The sequence below is a fragment of the Brienomyrus brachyistius genome, unplaced genomic scaffold (assembly GCF_023856365.1).
Source record: "Brienomyrus brachyistius isolate T26 unplaced genomic scaffold, BBRACH_0.4 scaffold39, whole genome shotgun sequence".
In the NCBI taxonomy this organism is placed as follows: domain Eukaryota; kingdom Metazoa; phylum Chordata; class Actinopteri; order Osteoglossiformes; family Mormyridae; genus Brienomyrus; species Brienomyrus brachyistius.
Genome location: NW_026042314.1, coordinates 2818994 through 2836275, shown reverse-complemented (window position 1 = coordinate 2836275; position 17282 = coordinate 2818994). Strand labels below are relative to the sequence as shown.

General features: G+C 43.5%; 2 protein-coding genes across 3 annotated transcripts; both read right to left on the bottom strand.

Moving 5' to 3' along the window:
- Nucleotides 1-2198: 2198 nt before the first annotated feature.
- Nucleotides 2199-3730, bottom strand: LOC125722467 (izumo sperm-egg fusion protein 1-like). The gene is made up of 6 exons (XM_048998630.1): nucleotides 3499-3730; nucleotides 3227-3307; nucleotides 2743-2829; nucleotides 2624-2644; nucleotides 2327-2416; nucleotides 2199-2206 (listed from the first exon to the last, which is right to left on the bottom strand). Exons 1-6 carry the CDS (start codon nucleotides 3704-3706, stop codon nucleotides 2199-2201), a joined length of 495 nt encoding a protein of 164 aa, XP_048854587.1. The 5' UTR covers nucleotides 3707-3730.
- An 8412-nt stretch (nucleotides 3731-12142) lies between these two features.
- Nucleotides 12143-16919, bottom strand: LOC125722477 (uncharacterized protein K02A2.6-like). Of its 2 annotated transcripts, none has more exons than XM_048998656.1 (2): nucleotides 15029-16919; nucleotides 12143-14910 (listed from the first exon to the last, which is right to left on the bottom strand). In XM_048998656.1, exon 2 carries the CDS (start codon nucleotides 14865-14867, stop codon nucleotides 12654-12656), a length of 2214 nt encoding a protein of 737 aa, XP_048854613.1. In that variant the 5' UTR covers nucleotides 14868-14910; nucleotides 15029-16919; the 3' UTR covers nucleotides 12143-12653. Both variants share the same exon structure in this region, with proteins under 2 accessions (XP_048854613.1, XP_048854614.1).
- Nucleotides 16920-17282: the final 363 nt, after the last annotated feature.

Sequence of the window (17282 nt, the reverse complement as noted above, 5' to 3'; positions counted from 1 at the left end):
CCCGAATAATCAGAGGCTGACTTTGTCTTAAATGGTGGCGATTTCCGTACCTCTAAGACAAACCCTGTGGAACAGGCCCGCGGATCGCCCTATCGGCCGAGGCGAATCTGGCGGACTCCTTCGTCGGGGTAAATTAGAGTTGGTAATATAAAGGAGAGTCTCGGAGTAATCCGAACAACATAAACGTCATGACTACAATATACTGAAATAAGGTCTTTAATAAAATGGAGTCAGATATGTGAATAAAAGAATACTTTATATATTAAAAAAGGTAAGTAATTCCCAGGAGGCTCGGAAGGACCAACACGCATTCATAGCCTTCGGCTGCGCCATTGGATCAGTGGGCGGCTCCCTACATAGAAAACAACAGAGGATGCATATACATTCAAGTCGGTGTGGTTGTCCTTTGTGGATTCCAGTTTAAACAATTTCCAGTCATCAAAACACCCCTGTAGTCTGGTCATGGCTCCTTAGGGCCAGACTCTGATGGTTTGTACAGTGGGCTTTGTTCTGGCAGTGAGGGGTTTGTATGCAGGGGTCAGGGACAAAGAGATGTGATCAGACTGACTGGTGTGGGGGGAGGGGGGCGCTTTGTAAGCGTTTGCTATGTTGCACATGATCCAACGTATTATTTCCAAACTGGCAGAATTTGGGTAGCACAGTTTTGAAATTGGTGGGGGGGGGGGCTACTAAGCCCTGCCCAAAATACCAGTTAACCTTTTTTCAGGTGTCCTAATACTTTTGGCAATTTGGTGAGATAAGATAAGATACGAAGATAAGATGAGATGAATGATTTATTGTCATTGTAAGTACAATGGGATTTAGTTTGGAACACACCAGCAGATGCACAGTATTTAAAAAGATTTGACGTATCAATAGAATGGGAGAGAATGTACAGACACTATGCATATACAAGATATATACATATACAGGAAGTGGAGTCTCTGAAGTCCTTTTTTGGCAATGGCTGAAGTGTTTGTGGTCCATGACAGATCACAGCTGATCTGAACCCCCAGGAATCGAAAGCTCTGAAGCACCTCCACCTTTTCACCACCGATGCTGATGGGGTGGTGGCCCCCGTGCTTCCATCTTCTAAAGTCCAGGATAATTTCTTTCATGAGTTCAGGGCAAGGCTGTTGTCTCTGCTCTCAGTCTGGCAGCCTCCCCTCCTCCGCCATCACAGTTTCATCCAGCTGCCCTCGTCTCAGCGCTAAGCTAAAAACACGTTTCCATTTCAGTTTCATTTATTATTTTTATCCAAACCAGCTAGCATAATTTACTAGGTCACACAATTTACCGTGATTTCGGCTTGCCCAAATATTTCTACTCAAGATTAATTAGATTATGTCATTCTTTACTTACTGGGCATGTATCAGTGTCGTGTTTCCCCATGAGTACCTCGCCCAATAAATTACTCACCCAAAAGCTACTGCGAGGCCACAGCAGCCAGCCAGACCCAAGACAATCACTGCACCCACAAATGCAGCAAGCAATTCTTTGGGAGGCTCATCAGGGAGGCTGCCGCTGTCATGAGGAGGAATCGTGGGAGGCGTGGGCGCAGGTGTGGTGGGGGCTGAAGGTTTGACTGAGAAGAAACAGAGGGGATACTATTGTTGGACAAGCACTGCTTTAAAACTGAGCCAAATGCAGTTTCAATATAAACTGTATGGAAACCTCACCAGTCAGTTGGTATTTCAAGCTGGTCAAAACCTTGTTGTTGCTGTCCAGTAAATGGCACTGGTACAATCCTTTGTCATGTAAGTTTATATGTTTCAGCACCACACTTGATGAAGCGCTGGCTGTAAACACGATAAATGTGGCGGCAGGATTTGAGTACTGAGAGACATAAAACAATAAATAAGAAAAACAGTAGTAAACCTCGACAGCCTGATGTGCCCATACATTTCAGTAATACTGGTTTGCTAAAATGTTTATATTCAACCTATGTATCTGCACCTTATGTTTCTATTGTCAGCCAACTTGTTCTTAAGTTCTATTTCACACAGATACACACACACACATGGACGATATAAGAAACAGACAGTGTTCAGTTATTGTGAGTCTCACCCGAGAGAACTGGTACAACTTGTCTCCCTCCACCAAGTTGTGCCAGGGCAAAGAGCAGTCCAATACTGCAGAGCTTCCCTCCTCTGCTTCCAAGTGGCGCTCTGACCAAGGCAGAGAAAGAAAAATTAATACTACCCTGCTGGTGATGTGCGGTAACAAACAAAAAAGAGGAGCAGAGCAGAAAGGAAGACATACTGTGTATTTGTGTATACAGATATGGACTGACATATAGATGGATGGATGGACAAGTATAACTCACTGCCACAGGTATCCCGGCCGAGTGGAGAGGGGCAGGTGCGTATCTGAGAGGCACAGGTCTCACAGTTTATGACTCTCTGATTTAGCAACCCTGCATGGTGGGGAGTGGGAGAGAAACACAGGGAAGAAAACATCCAGACTTTTACAGAACAGGCATAAAAAATGACAGCTTTGAATACCTATGGAGCTCTGCTCTTATTGAAGCAAGATTCACAAGTAGTCTGTCACGTGTATAGGGAAAACAAACAGCATAACACCTTTGCTGAATGAACAAGATAATAAAAAGAGCCTCACTTACCGCAACTGTTTGGGCAAAGACCTGCAAGAAAACCAACAGGAAGAAATGCATATGTCATTTCCTACTGACACTAACAGACTGCAAACTATTATTTATAACATGAGAGCAAAAGTGTGTACCTGTATGGACAAAGGTTTCCAGATGTTCTTGTAGAATTCTATTCCCTTTGTCTAGCATGTCACTGATGACATTCCTTCCTTCTTGTTCTGGGCAGAGAAACAAACACTCATTGACTCTGTTTCTTAAGATCAAAAGTCAAGACTCAAATATTCTTTATTGTTAGCATGTCCATGTACAAGTACACAGTGCACTGACATCTGGTATCCCTTGGGCCCCCTATGGTGCTACACATAAATACAAACACAATAAATGCATGCATGACATCAACAACACAATACAATATAAATAGTGGATAAAACTGTTCGATTTTGTGCATGTGTGCAGTGTGGTGCAAGTGTGCAGTGTAGTGCATATATTTGCTTCGCTGACAAATTCCCACACATGCGCATGTGTTTGAAGAAGCTCCAGAGACACATCACACATGTGGTGTGCAGTGTGGGGTGCAGTGACGGCATAAATAACTCCACTAGTGAACTGTCTTACCAACATGGAGAGAAACGTCACGCAGAAGCATGGAAATCTCTGCCCGATACTCCTCACTCGCTTTCGACAGTGTGGTGGCATCTTGGACAAATGTAACAGGTCAGACACCATAAGTTATTGTACCACCAGTGCAAAACCAAGTCCAGATATTAGTCATTTACATTTTACAGATGATGAAAAAATATATTGTTTAGTTATTTAACTATGAAATTATTATGATGCTTTATCATTGTTGCTTGTCGAGAAAACAGCACACACACACAAACACCTACCTATTACTCCATAGGAGTATCTGCTGGTCTTTGCAAAGAAGTAATTTACGTAGCGCATAATTTCATCAGTATCCACTGATGCATTGGAGAATGCTTTTAAAACGTTATTGTTTAATTCTTGCACCAGCGGATCACACTGCAGGCAGGTGTGGGCAAAGGGAAGGCAGCAATGCAAAAGGCAGAGCCAGACGAGTACAGTTGGAGCCATTACAACAAAGATCAGCAACCAACAGCGATAATGCCAGAACTCTGCATGCGTCTTAGAATTTATATAACGCTACTGACTACGTCACTGTACACTTTGTGTCGTAGGCATCTCCATGGAAACCGAACTCAGGGAGACAGATTGACGTGCGGGAGTTCTAGAATTTCTAGGCGCTTTGTTTACATTTCTGAACATCCGATGTTTCCGAGAAAGATAATGAAATTTCAGAAAGTCGGTGAAAATAATATATGTGATTAAAACGATTATTAAATAAGCTTCTAGTTTTGTCGGATGAGATTAATTCTTTGTCGCTGGTGGTACATTTCGACGAATTTTAATGTTTTACATACAAGAAATTAGTATGTTGCTAACGTTTTGCTAAAGGAAGTGAGGAATAAAACCTCGATTCACCCATTTCCTAACATTATTCCCAGTGGCTGCATGTCTAGCAGTCGCTTAGCTGAGGAAAGTTTTTGCCAGACTTCGTTATCCTGAATGAGGCTTCCTTGAAGAACAACTTTAGCCACATCTCTCTGTGTGAAATCAGTTTTAGGTTGGATATTCCACGGATATTCAGATCCACACTCTCCAGATATAGCGGCGGTGATTCACTCACGCTAGCCGGCATAAGGCGGTCGAAAGACTGCCAAATCAATTCCACAGCCTCAGAGACGCTCGCACGCCGCTGATTTAGGGACCGTCAACGAATTACTGTCAGAATAATAAAATACTGATTGCTTGCAATGACGGAAAAGGAAAACATGAGTAAATAGATTTCTTTCAATAGGTTATGGGAGCTTATGACCCCCAAATGGGTGCAAATTTAGGCGGTTGACTGGAATTATTTGGAAGTATATTTCAGTGTTTGTGTGCCAGTACAGTTACGTCGGTGGTTGTTCTTAAATTTTTAATTTTTATTTGTTTCTCGGTCTGCGTGAGTACTTGTCTGTCCTTGTTAATTAGCGCGAGTATTATCGATAGGTACCGGTGTCGCGCGAGCTGCGTTTCTGTCCGCGTACCTTCGCTACAAACACCCGCGGGGTAATATTATCTAACATCGGTAACATTAACTCGGAAAGGACAGGTGCTCCAGAGTTTTGCTCAGTCGCCAGTAGGGGCCGGGAGGACATTTTCCACTTTTTTCCTGCTCCGGCAGTAGCCTGCTTTGAGAGGGTTTTTTTGTGGTTTTTCGGCCTCCCTAGAGCAACTTCGCTTTATTTTAGTTAAACGTGGTTCAGCAGGATGCCAGTCTCGGGTAGGTAATTGTTAATTTGGTTATTTTAAATATTTAATCTCTAAGGATAACTCTGACCCTATCGGATAGTTTAAAAAGTTCCATTTTAACGCAAGTCTTTATTTAGTGTTTTATTGTACTTCGCATTTTATTATATTAACTATACGTTGATTAAATCAAGTTAAACAAAGTTAAATACGCTATATAAATATACTGGGCTGGGAGTAAAGGACTGGGTCATAGTGAGCTAGTTAATTATGGATAGCAGAAGGTTATATGAGGATATCAGAATTATGAGTAAAAAATTATGTGGTTATGGGTGATTTTAATTTACCTGGGATACAGTGTAAATGAACTTCAGATGGTGGAATTAGTACGGGATTGTTTTTTTTTTTTTTTTTACTCAGTTTGTTAATACCCCTACGAGGGGAGAAGCTCTTCTTGATCTTCTTTTCTCAAATAACCAGGATAGGATTGGAAAATTAGAGATTTTAGAACCATTGGATAGTGATCATAGCATGGTTAAATTCGAGGTTAGTTTTAGTGTCTGAAGAGCAAAGTCCAAAACAAAAGTGTACAATGTTATGATGGTTAACTTTAATGGTATGAGACTGAAACTAGAAACTATAAACTGGATGGAGTTAAATAGCAAAACGGTTGAAGAGGCATGAGAATTTTTAAAAGCACATTGTTGCAAGTGCAAGAGCACTTCATTCATGTTTACAGCAAAACTAAATCTAGGAAACTATAACCAAGGTGGTTTACTATGGAAATTAAGAATAAAGTCAGGACGAAAAGGGCTCTCTTCCACAAATGGAAATTAACTAATGATTTCAAAACTAAGCAGGAGTGTCTAAGTCTACAGGTTGTTAAAGAACATTAGACTCTCTAAGATGAATTTAGAAAGAAAAATTGCATTGGAGGCTAAGGATGACAATAAAACAACGTTAATTAGCAAAACAGTTGAAGAGGTTGATAGAGTTGTCACAGACAAATGCTGTATCACATGCTCAGTCGACATGGACTGTGTGCTCTTTACATATTTTTGGCACAAACAGAAAACTCATATGCAAATCGACGCATTTTTGGCACAAGTGGAACCTCATCATGTTAAAGACGGTAAACACTGATCAGGAAATTTACAATGTCAGAATAAACTGCATTTTTAAAAGTAACTAATGTGCCATAAAAATTAAGGAAATTCATCGAATCAGAATAAAGAATCTGTGGTTTTCAATGATGGTTATGCGTTCTGACAAGGAAATGTTGAAAACCTCTATTTTTGAACCGTAATAAAACATTTTGAATAGACATTACATGGTATCAAAACAAAATCCGCGGGGTTCTTAACGGTGGTAGCAATCTGGTAAGGAAAGGTATCAGAAGAACACATATCTATAGCATTTAACAGAGCTTGCTCCCCATTGTTCCAGTAGTTATTTAAAATTGTCGTCATATTACAAACTATGAAACGTGAAATATACGTGCGGGAGAAATTGCGCGAGTTGAAACGTGATGTGGAAGGGTCAGATTACGAGGGGGCCATAGATGACGCATATAATGAATTCTGTATTTTGCACGCATACAAACCACCCCAGGCTGCTGTGTAAACGCTGAATTATGTGATCAAAATGTTTCTGACAATTTTTGCATGCATTCTAAATAAAATGAGTTGATTTAAAAAACACTGTGTCATTATTGCTAGAGGTCCACGATAGATGACAAGCACTTGAAGTGTGTCTATTATACACCATCAAACCCTGGGTCTTTTGGAGGCCCCGACAGATTATACAGATCTCTGATAGATGATGAAGAAGGTGTGTGTAATATAAATAAGAAACAAGTTGCTACATGGCTATCTGGTGAAGATGCATACACATTACATAAACCGATCAGGTTTAACTTTAAAAGGAATCTTTAAAAGGAGTCTTTGTGACTAATATCGATTCTCAATGGCAAGCTGACTTGGGGGACATGTCGGCTTACGCGGAACAGAATGACGATTTTAAATACATGTTAACGTGTATAGACATTCTATCAAAATACGCAAAGTACGATGTCTTAAAAGCAAGACTCACTCCCGTTCACAGGAGTTAGTTTTAATATAAAACATGATTGTTTAGCTGGGCAGATGAAGTTGTCTTGTCATCGAGTCATTGAATACACTTGCCCACTTCATATTGACGTGGCCCACCCGCTCCACCTCGGTCCCTGGAACTGCGGCATAGCTGAGGTTCATCGACAGCGTCAGCCACGTCCACCAATGGGGCCATCGCGTCATCTTGCATACATAAAAGAGAATCTCACATACATGTTAGTTTTCCCATAAATAGCACTTATTGGCTGGGACGTGGCGCCACCCTTCGGCACCTGACTCCATGACAGCCACTATGTTGTTTTGTCCCATAGCTCTGACTTCTGCAGGTTTCAGTGGGCGGTTCTGTTGTTAAACCTACATACCTGTGTTTTCACGCTCTTTACTTTTTTCCAGAACCATCACTACTGCTCATAACTCAGCCCATTGGCTACTTTTGCCATCTCCTGTCATTTCCAACATCTGCTGCGTACATGGGTTATATGCCGCAGCTTTCCACGTTCACTTACCACCAACATACTTAGCTGCCCCATCCGTAAACCACGCACGCTGTTTCTGTTCCTCACTCCCCACAATATAGAGGACTCCTCCAACACCATCAATATCACGATCTCTTTGCCTTTCTGTAGAACATCCTTCACTTGCTCATAGCCCTGTCAGCTACATACCATTTCCATTTTAAAATACATGCTTCTTGCGTTCCACCAATCCGGTGCTGCTTTAATCTCACTGCCTTATTTGCAAGAGGTATGGGGAAAGGTTGCATCTTCACCTCCCCCACCAATACCGGTCGCACTGTCACTGTACTTTTGAATTTACATTGTCCATTCCTCTCCTGGGTTCCAGGTGTAATTACCATCATCATTGTACAAAGTTTGTTCCCTGGGCTGCCTATCAACATCAGCTCGGTTGGGCTTATCCCACTCCCCAAGATCTCCCATTTCTCTCAGCCTGAACGCCACCTCTCCTATTCTTTTTCCTACCATACTCAACAACGTGCCTGTGCTTACGACATTGAGACCGCACTACAGCATTGACGCTTAAATCACAGAAATGGTGACAATCCATGTGATCTATGGATATTTGTGCCGCACCCTGATCATACAGCCTGACCAACCATTTATCCAATGGTTCTCCTGGTCGCTGCTTCATCTGCTCCCGTATATCACTAATCTCTTTCTGTGTGAAATCCTCTACAAGAATTTCAGACTGCCGTGGTCTCTGACCAGCAGCATTTTACACCTCCCTTCTCCGCGAAATAAGGAGTGCAGAAGTTGTTAACGGAGGGGGATCAGTAATAGATCCCTGATCAGGATCCACGACTTTATCTGGGTTCCAGACGTCAATATCATCATCAACATCTGAGTCCCAGATATTGCCATCCCACCGCTCGGGATCCCAATTAGCAGCATTTGCAGTAGCTACAAACGCTCTGATTTTCCGCAGCACGGTGTCCGTTTTTTCCTAGCATTGGCTTTTGCTACATGCATCGCCGCTCGCTCTGCAGCCTCCGTTACTTGTTGTAGGCGTTGATGTAGAATATCCACCTGACCCTGTGCCAGGGTCATCCGACCTAATATCTCCGCTAACTCTCTCATTTGTCCCTCTTTCTCCCTTTCCGCTTGGTTTGCGTGCTCATACTGCATTCTGTATGCAGCCAACACGATCCATAGGCGTCTCTGTAGAGCACGCACGGGATCCTTTGCAACCGGAACCTTTCTGAGGCATGACAATACCTGCTGAGGCTCGGCTTTTCTCAACGCTACAGTCCAGGAATCAACAGGCCCTCCACCTTTCCTGATCTCCTGAGCTAACGCGGCAAACTGCGTCTCATCCCACTCAGGGAGGACTTCAGGCTCGGGCTCTGCTATCTTTCTCCTAAACATGTTTGTTCCTTAGTCCTATATCTTTTTCCTCTCAGATCCTGCCGACTACGTCAAAATGTCTTAAAATGCATGAGAGAGGGATATAGTGCTTTGGAAGGAACAAACAGGCACGCTTTGGTTCACTCAAAAAAACACTTCAATACAAATAATACAAGATAACCTCGCATTAAAATCAATATCAATATATCAATTGAAACAATGCAAATAACATTGTACCACAACAGATATGGAATAGCATGAATCATATGAATGAATATATATATATATATATATATATAGAATATATATATATATATATATAGAATATATATATATATATATATATATATAGAATATATATATATATATATATAGAATATATATATATATATATATATATATATATATATATATAGAATTTATAGAAAGCAAAAATAAAAATATAGTTAAGGGGAACTATTTCACAAGCGGTGATAATTAATCCCCTTAATCAATCGAACGCAAAAGCAGCTGCTAAACTATTTACACTTGGAGGTGTCCTCATCACCCACCTTCACACACGGACTATGGAGCCCTTTTCAGTCCTGGAAGCACGCAGTGGTAAACCCGCTAGAAGCGAGTTGCAGTAGTCCAGGCGTGAGATGACGAGGGACTGGACGAGTATCTGGGTAGCCTGAGTGGAAAGAAATGGACGTATCCAAAACCAAAAGCCCTGGCTGAGTATTTTATTATTAAACACATTATAATATATGAGAGAGCAAATTTTAACAGCCAAAATCAACAGGCAGGTGAATCAGCAGGAAGTTGTATTATAAGACAGAGTTAGCTGAGGTGGCATCACCATATGCACTGTCAGCCCCTGGACATGGAGCTCTGTACACATGGAGGTGAGAGTCAGCTTGGCAGCAAAGAGCAGCCACCTGCAGTGGCACCTATGGAGCTGGGAGTTAAGGGCTCTGCTCAAGGGCCCAGAGACATGTGGCTGTTCTGCCAAAGCCAGGCTTGATGGAGCAACTTTCCGATCTTCCGAGGCTTAGCCCACTCTGCCACATATTAGGATCTGTGTGGACCTAACAAGACTCAATGGAAGCGTCTGCTGAAAGAGGCACATACTCCAAGCTGTGGATGACACACTTGCCAAATTGGACGGAGCAGTAGTGATCTCCAAACCGGATGCCTGATCGGGATTCTGGCAGATACCCTCATATAAAGACTCCGAGCCCTTGATGACCTTCATTACTCTCCTTCAGCAGGTACTGTTTAAACAGACTGCCTTTTGGGATCTCCTCAGCACTCGAGCACTTCCAGCTGAGAATCTCTCAGATTGTTTCAGGCACACCTAGAACAATGTGCTATACTGATGACATTTTGTTAATTGGATTCAGAATGCAGCTGCTCGTCTTGTTTTCAACCTTCCCAAGTTCTCCCACACCACTCCTTTGCTGCGCTCCCTCCACTGGCTTCCTGTAGCTGCACGCATCAGATTCAAAACACTGATGCTTGCATACAAAGCCAAAAATTCTCTGGCACCATCCTACCTAAAGGACCTCATCACACCCCGCTCTGCACCACGATCTCTCCGATCCTCCAGCACTGCTCGACTGGTCCCACCTCCCCTCAAGGCACAAGGAAGACACGCATCTCGGCTCTTCTCTGTCCTGGCACCTAATTGGTGGAATGAACTCCCCCTAGATGTCCGAACAGCTGAATCCTTGACTGTCTTCAAGCGACGACTCAAAACTTTTCTTTTTCAGAAATACCTGACGTAGAACTTCTATATTCTTACTCGATTCTTTTTCTGGTGTGTGTTTGAAAAAATAAATAAATAAATAAAAAAATTCTGCACTACTCAATGGAGTTCTCAGAGATAGTATTCATAGCTTGGGTCCTTATTGAGCTAGCATCGGAAATTCATTGCAGAGTCTCAAAGCACTTATGTAAGTCGCTCTGGCTAAGGGCGTCTGCCAAATCCTGTAAATGTAAATGTAAATTGGCAAAGACCAGAGGGAGCATGACGATAGGCTCTGCAAAGTTCCCCAGAAGTTTAAGAATGCAGACCTCACTCTAAATGAACACTGTGAGTTCAGAGTGAATGAAGTGAAGTTCCTGGGACATAAAATAAGCACTAAAGGGACTGAGGTGACCCCCGACAGCATTAAAGCCATTATCAACATACCCAAACCTCAGAGTACTGAAGGAGTGAGACGCATCGTGGGGATGGTGAACTACATTGGCAGGTTTTCTCACTGCCTGCCCCCAACCAGATGGAGAATACAGCCCAGTGATGTACATGTCTGTGTAGGAGTCTGACTCCCAGTGAAACCCGATACGCACTGATCAAAAGAGAGAAACTCCTGTGTCAGCAGATGCATCGTCATACAGCCTTGGAGGAGGGCTAATGCAGAGGCAGCCAGATGGAGAATACAGACCAGTGATGTACATGTCTGTGTAGGAGTCTGACTCCCAGTGAAACCCGATACGCACTGATCACTGATCACACTTTGTGTGACACGGGCCTGTAAGTGAATGATCATATGTCTCTTGGGATTGGACTTCACGGTGCATACAGACCACAAGCTCCTGATCTCCTTGATAGGTTCTTGACCACTTGATGACTTTCCTCGAGGAACTCAGACTCAGATTGAGGACGAAGAGATTCAAATACAGAATCATTCATGTTGCAGGATAACAACTGGTGGCAGCTGGTGTGTGACCACAAGCTCCACTCGGATCCGAAAACACAAGGGAGAGTGACACACTGGAAAGGGAGAGTGACACACTGGAAAGGGAGAGTGACACACTGGGAAGGGAGAGTGACACACTGGAAAGGGAGAGTGACACACTGGAAAGGGAGTGTGGAGTCTATATCGATTATGTCATGGAGCACATTCCTGTGACAAAGACTAAACTAGGTCAGATTAGAGACGTGCTGAATGAAGACAGAACCACGAGCCACTAAGACAGAGTTTAGCCTGTTCACAGGAAAGCCGTCCCAGGGAATCTCTTACCTTACTGGTCGTTCAGATTGGACACACATGTAGCAGAGGATGTCCTGCTAAAGGGAGAACAAATCCTTATTCTGACCAGAGACATCAGAGAAATGGTGGAACAGTGCGACATAATCTGCCAGCATTCTGGCCAAGTAACAGAACCTCTCCTCACAGCACCTTTGCCTGCAGGACCATGTGTAGTGTTGCCAGAAATGTAGTAAGGCGCTCGAATAAGCAGGCCGGAGCATATACGAATGCGTTAGAACAAAATGCTGTTTACTTAACAAAACATTACATAGAAATAATCAAGGTAGCACAGGAGCAAGCATGTCGTATACGTCTCACTCTTATTCACACTTCTTCTCTCTCTTCTCTCATCCTACGGTCTCTGCCTTTTAACACTGCCACCTAATGTTCTGAGGTTGTAATTACAGTCAGTGAACACAACATCTCCTCTCTCTGTAAAAGAATACACTCTCTATACAAAGTGAATGCAAACAGGAAAACGTAGTAGTTAAATGTAATGAATTGAAATGTAGTTCTGTCAAATACAACTCTTGTGGTACCATTGCATCAGAAATCGTGAATAAAGTATCTTTACATAAGGTGCATTAACATGTAACTGTAAAATCACTGTAAACAGTAAATTACCTATACTTAAACTTGACTCTTATCTAGAGAATAAACTGAAGTACTTCGAACCTTGTAAACAGTCTTAGTTATAACAATCAAGTTACTAGAATCATCCCAGCTTCTCTTTAATCAACTATTGCATGACATAGTCCTTAAGCCACTTGGGCTTGTATTTAACACGTGGCTGTTTGTGAGAGGGGGAATGACTAACACCTGTGTGTATCAGTCGAGATGTGTCGCAGTCTTGTCCAGCCACAGGAGGAATCTTGGCAAGATGAGAGGCATTCCAAATTTTTCCATCACTCAGCAAGAAAGAATTTGGACCTATCCTCTTCCTCACGGTTGTAGGGGAAGTAAATCTGGGATGAGCTTTAGGGACGTGATGAGGCTTCCTTATCCTCACTCTCTCTCCTGGTCGAAAAGAAGGCATGCATGCGCCACGTTTAGCATCAGTGTAATGCTGCATGTTATTCTGATGTCTCTGAACTGCACGACGAGCAGAAACATCCAGCGGAGACATGGCAGACGGCAGAGGAAGAATATCCAATTTGGTGCGCATTTTCCTACCATAAAGTAGTTCATATGGTGAGGTGGAAGTTGCGGCATGTGGCGTTGCACGATACACCTGGAGCCAGTTCATAACAGTCTCATTCCATGGTTGTGACTGTTGAATAGCGGTTTGAATGCAGCTTCTCAGGGCACGATGGAATCTCTCGACAGCTCCGTTAGCAGCTGGATAGTAGACTGATGTTCTGCTATGGGAGATACCATAGGTGTGCAGGAATGATGCAAAAGCTGCAGAGGTGAACTGTGGACCATTGTCTGTGACAATGTTCTCTGGGTTACCATGACGACAGAAAATAGATGTCAGGAAGTGAATAACATCTTCAGTAGTGGCGGTATGTGAAAAGGCAACTTCTGGCCACTTTGAATAATAATCTGTCAGCGTGATAGCGTATCTACAAGCAGCAACTGCAGTGTCAAAGGGTCCAACAATATCAAGGCCAAGTTTCTTCCATGGTCCATCAGGCAGTGGGACTGGTTGCAAAGGAGCAGGGTGAGTAGAAGCTGTTTTATCATTAGCCTGGCAGAGTATACATGAAGCAATGCAAGACTGAACTTGTGAATCCATCTTTGGCCACCAGTAGAGGTCGCGCAGACGTTGTTTTGTGCGGACAATTCCTTGATGACTCTCATGTGCAAGCGTGATCAGTGTGTGTCGTAAGGAGAGTGGCACGATGAGTCTTGAGCCTCTGAGGATGTAGTTATCCTTAACGGAGAGCTCATCTCTGATCTTATAGTATAGGGCTAGTATACCACTTACTGATTTAACGGATGGAGGCCAACCACTTTCAATTTGTGAGCGCAGAGCTGACAGTTCAGGACAAGTAGAACAAGCAGAGTTGAAGTCAACCACCGGAAGGGAGCTTAGGACAGCAGAAATATGTGCCACCATCTCGGGTTCTGAATCTGAAATAGAGTCAGGAGGCGCAGGCAGGGGAAGGCGCGAGAGACAATCAGCCGTATAGTTCTGGGAGCCTGGTCGATAGACAACATCATAGTCAAAACAGAGCAGGCGTGCAGACCAGCGGGCAACCCGCATACCAGCCCGACCGATTCCCTTTGTGCTGAGCAGTGTTGTCAATGCCTGATGATCTGTGCGGAGAGTAAAACGACGTCCCCACAGGTATGTTCTCCATTTTTCTGTAGCCCACACACAAGCAAGTGCTTCTTTTTCAACAGTCGAGTATTTCCTCTCCGTTTCAGTCAGTGTGCGGGAAGCGAAAGCCACAGGCTTCTCTGTGCCATCAGGCTGTACTTGTGCAAAGACAGCTCCAAGTCCATAGTCACTTGCATCTGTGGAAATTACCGGTCGTAGAGAAGGGTTAAAAAGAGCAAGCGCAGGACTGTTCACAAGAAGTTGCTTAACTTCCTCAAAGCTGCTTTGTGCTGCAGGAGACCATGTAAATGTGTCTTTTTCACTGACACAGGCACGCATAGGAGCCACAACCGTCGCAAAGTTAGGCAGAAACTTTGAATACCAGGACACTAGGCCCAGAAACGATCTCAGGGCAACAGCGTCAGATGGAGGAGGGGCTTTCAGGACAGCATTAATGTGTTCTTGGTCAGGAAGAATGCCATCTACAGTAATGACATGACCTAGGAAGCGTAGGGAGGTTTTCCTGAAGTGACATTTGTTCTCATTGAGAACCAATCCAGCCTCCTTCAGCTTTTGGAGGACAGCGTTGAGGTTCTGGTCATGCTCAACAGGGGAGTTGCCATAGACAATAAGGTCATCCAAATAATTTTGAACACCTGGAAGACCGTTGAGAATGTCAGCCATCATTTTCTGGAAGGCTGAGGGGGCTGATGCGAGGCCATAAGGAACTCTGCAGAATCGAAACAGACCATCGTGTGTGATGAATGCTGTAAGGTCTCTGCTATCTTCATGAAGAGGCAACTGGTAGTATGCATTAGCCAGATCGATTGTAGAAAACAGCTTTGCACCTTGTAAATTTGCAAGCAGTTCATCCACATGAGGTAGAGGGTAGCAATCTGTGACCACAGCCTTGTTTGGTTCACGGAGATCTGTGCACATTCGTATTCCACCAGTTTTCCGTCCTGTAACTACAATAGGCGAAACCCAAGGTGATGCATCAATGTTCTCAATCACACCAGCTTTCAGCAAGCGGTCAAGTTCAGCTGAGACAGAAGCTCTTACAGCAAAAGGCAGGCGTCGTAATTTCTGGCGTACTGGTTTAACAGTGGGGTCAATTTTCACCTTATGCACAAAGTTTTGTGCACAACCAATGTCTGGAGTAGTAGGGATGCAGGAAGCGGTTGAAACAGTCACACAGCTAACAGCAGGAGCAGTAGGGATACAGGGAGCAGATGCAGAGTTTGTGGTAAACACGGGAGGAAGGATAGTGTTACCTTCAATGCAGATGCTTAAGGCTTTCATGAGATCTCTTCCTAAAAGAGAAGTGCCCTTCTTCACCACGTAAAATGTAACTGGGGCAGTGAGAACTCCTCTACTCACTTTGACTTGTAGGCAACCAAGCACAGGAATTCTCTTCCTTGTGTAAGTCACTAACTGACTAACAGGTGGAAGCAGTGGTGTGTCATTGAAATACTGAACATAGATGTGGTGTGGCAAAATAGATACTGCTGATCCTGTGTCAACAACCATTTCATGCTCTTTGGTAAGAGAAGCAGGAGTACTGATATTGATTTTGCATGTGAGTGTATGTGGTGCATGGCAAGTGTTGTTTAAGTATAGCACAGTCAGTTTAGGTAGCTGAATCTCACGTACATCACTTGTCTTGGATGAGCGGCAAACACGAGCAAAATGTCCAACTTTATGGCAAGACTTGCAAGTTGCTTTGGCTGCAGGACACTGAGAAGAATTAGCCAGATGTGTGTTAGAACCACACCTGAAACAGCTGCGGGAAGATGTAGTGGAGGCATTGAATGGCTTATTAGGATGAATGTGCTGTGTGTATTTCTTTTTAGTGAATTGTGAACGGGGTTGTACAGCTTGCACTGGGACACTGTCGTTTCCTGTTATAGTTTTAGCTTGTTGAATAGCAGATTCTACTTGTGATGCAAGTGTTAAGGTTTTGTCCAGTGTCAGATCCGATTCGAGCAGGAGCCTCTCTCTTATGTTTGAGTTATTCACATGTTCAATCAGCTGATCACGGATCATCTCATCGGTTTTATCATCAAATCCACATTTTGAAGCGAGATCACGCAATACGGCCGCATACTGTATAATAGTCTCATGAGGTGCTTGTTTTCGCTGTCTGAAGGTATGTCGTTCCACAACAACGTTTACTTTAGGTGTATAATGTTTCTCTAAAGCAGTGACAGCAGAGTCAAAGGAGTCACCCGTATCTGGTAGCGAGTAGAAAGTCCGTTGTCCCTCGGTTCCGAGACAGTGGAGTAGCGTAGCTCTCCTGCGCGCTTCAGGCCAAGCATTTCCCGTTGCATTAATTACCAGTAGGTAGTTCTTGAAAATCCGCAGCCACATGTCGAAAGGTATCGGGGGCTCTCCCGGACACGGCAAAAACATCGGAGGTGCAGGCACGTTTCCAGCCATGGTGAGTCAGCAAAAAAAAGAAGAGGTGAAAACACAAAACTCGTCGCCAAAAATGTAGTGTTGCCAGAAATGTAGTAAGGCGCTCGAATAAGCAGGCCGGAGCATATACGAATGCGTTAGAACAAAATGCTGTTTACTTAACAAAACATTACATAGAAATAATCAAGGTAGCACAGGAGCAAGCATGTCGTATACGTCTCACTCTTATTCACACTTCTTCTCTCTCTTCTCTCATCCTACGGTCTCTGCCTTTTAACACTGCCACCTAATGTTCTGAGGTTGTAATTACAGTCAGTGAACACAACACCATGGTAGAGAGCGGCTGCAGATATTTCCCAGTGGGAAAAAGATCACTACTTAGCTGCAGTGATCACTTCTCCAGATACATAGAAGTAGCCAATCTGCCGACTCTCACAACCTGAACATGTCAGTAGTAGCCCCTGAATTTTCCCAGTGCAGCAGAGAGTCAGAGAGCTGTTAGAGCAGTCAAACAGATACTGAATAAAGATTAGGATCAGAAAGCTCTCCTGGCTTACAGAACAACTCCATTAGGACATGGAGTCTCACCAGCAGAACTGTGATGGAGAGAAAGTTAAGGTCTACAGTTCCAGTCCCTCCTCAAACACTCAGAGCGGAGTGACCAGACCTCTAGGTCATTAAAAT

Excerpts from the sequence above, each read along its gene's own strand:
- LOC125722467 (XM_048998630.1), bottom strand. The coding sequence starts at position 3,706 with ATGGCTCCAACTGTACTCGTCTGGCTCTGCCTTTTGCATTGCTGCCTT. Across the intron at positions 2,645-2,742 it reads GGAAACCTTTGTCCATACAG|GTCTTTGCCCAAACAGTTGC; the intron begins GTACACACTTTT and ends GTTTTCTTGCAG. Across the intron at positions 2,417-2,623 it reads TCTTTGCCCAAACAGTTGCG|GGTTGCTAAATCAGAGAGTC; the intron begins GTAAGTGAGGCT and ends CCCACCATGCAG.
- LOC125722477 (XM_048998656.1), bottom strand. The coding sequence starts at position 14,867 with ATGATGGCTGACATTCTCAACGGTCTTCCAGGTGTTCAAAATTATTTG.